We start from the raw sequence: 1,507 nt of genomic DNA on the forward strand, positions 1-1,507 counted from the left end.
CTATAGACCTATATCTAATCTATAGACCTGTACCTAATCTATAGACCTATATCTAATCTATAGACCTGTACCTAATCTATAGACCTGTACCTAATCTATAGACCTGTACCTAATCTATAGACCTGTATCTAATCTATAGACCTGTATCTAATCTATAGACTTGTACCTAATCTATAGACCTGCATCTAATCTCCCATTCATCAAAAATTGAGAAAATAGAAAATAGTTGCAAATAAATTGTTAACATATTGTCAAAATAAGACATGTTTATTTTTTTAAATATGAGTATAAAGTAATAATATTGCAAACATAAGTTCATAATACTACCAGAATAATGTTTGTTTTTTTCATTTAAACTGGACGTTGACTCAAAGTTTTCTTTGTTCCCYTATTTTCCCATATAAGCCCTCTGTCTAGGCTTGCTTTACAGCAGCAGTCCATTTGTGTTAAGTTATGTGCTCTTGTCCATGAAGGCCTTCTTCCAGTTGTCCATTTCTCATTAGTGTTTCTTGGTTCCTTATATCTGAGCCAGACTTATTAATCCAGGTAACATCTGAGCTGGCATGGCAACAATTCTATGTCTCAGACATTATGCACCAAGCTTGCATGATGTTGACAAWTTCTTTGTTGTTAAACATGTGTCGTGTAGTGTGTATGGTTGTGTATGATGGAGTGTGTCATGTGTATAGTTGTGTTACCTCTGCTCTCTCTCTCTTTGTATGTCCTGGTTGATGTTGTTGATTCGACTTTGAAGTTTTTTGCGTCGCTGCTCAGGAGGAAGGTGGCTGCAGTCTGCTGGACTGGAGCCCTGCAACAGTTCAACTATGTTTACACAAGACCCACCAGAAACCACAGCATTTCCCAACCTGCTCTTTAATCAACCTGAAAGTTATTAAGTGACATACTGACCAGTTTCAATGACAGCTGTCCAACCACAGAGAGCATTAAATGAACAAAAACACTTTATTTAAATTCATTTAGGAGAAACTTTGGTTTAAATAGACATCACAGAAGCTTCAACACAAACACTTTAACTCGGAGAATCTCAGTAAAACCAGAGTCAGTGTGAGACAGGGGTTTCACTGCTCATGTGTGAATCTGTTTGCACATATGCATGTGTCTGTGTGTGGGTGCATAAGTGCGTGTTTTTGTGTGTTTATGTATCTGTGTGTATATTGTGTTTGTGTGTGTTTCCATATGCACCCCTCGCTTCAGGTTTCGCAGACACTGCTTCCGGGTTCTGGAACCAGAGCTCATGAGGTCACTGAGTCGCTGTGTAATTGGCTCTCTGGAAGATGGGGGTGGGGACTGGGGACTGCTGTCTATGTTCCCAGGTGAAGGTGAGGTTGGGGGTGGAGGTGGAGGCTGCCGGGGGGAGGATAGGAGGGTCAGCAGCTGCAGACAAAGAAGCTAAAGTTCAGGCAGGTAAGTGGTCCAGGTCTGTTAGTAGACATTAGTGTGTGTGTGTGTGTGTGTGTGTGTGTGTGTGTGTGTGTGTGTGTGTGTG

The 1,507-nt window shown here is 40.7% G+C and overlaps 1 protein-coding gene across 1 annotated transcript in view; it reads right to left on the minus strand.

Annotated features, from left to right (window-relative positions):
- Positions 1 to 698: 698 nt before the first annotated feature.
- The window catches only part of LOC106511000 (formin-binding protein 1), a gene marked incomplete at both ends in the record, with an annotated part of 19,450 nt that continues 18,641 nt past the window's right edge, over positions 699 to 1,507 (minus strand). The window contains 3 exon segments of the mRNA XM_013999737.1: positions 699 to 808; positions 910 to 924; positions 1,204 to 1,395. Coding sequence (XP_013855191.1) covers positions 699 to 808; positions 910 to 924; positions 1,204 to 1,395 — 317 coding nt within the window.

This window comes from Austrofundulus limnaeus, unplaced genomic scaffold (assembly GCF_001266775.1).
Source record: "Austrofundulus limnaeus strain Quisiro unplaced genomic scaffold, Austrofundulus_limnaeus-1.0 Scaffold2441, whole genome shotgun sequence".
Taxonomy (NCBI): Eukaryota; Metazoa; Chordata; class Actinopteri; order Cyprinodontiformes; family Rivulidae; genus Austrofundulus; species Austrofundulus limnaeus.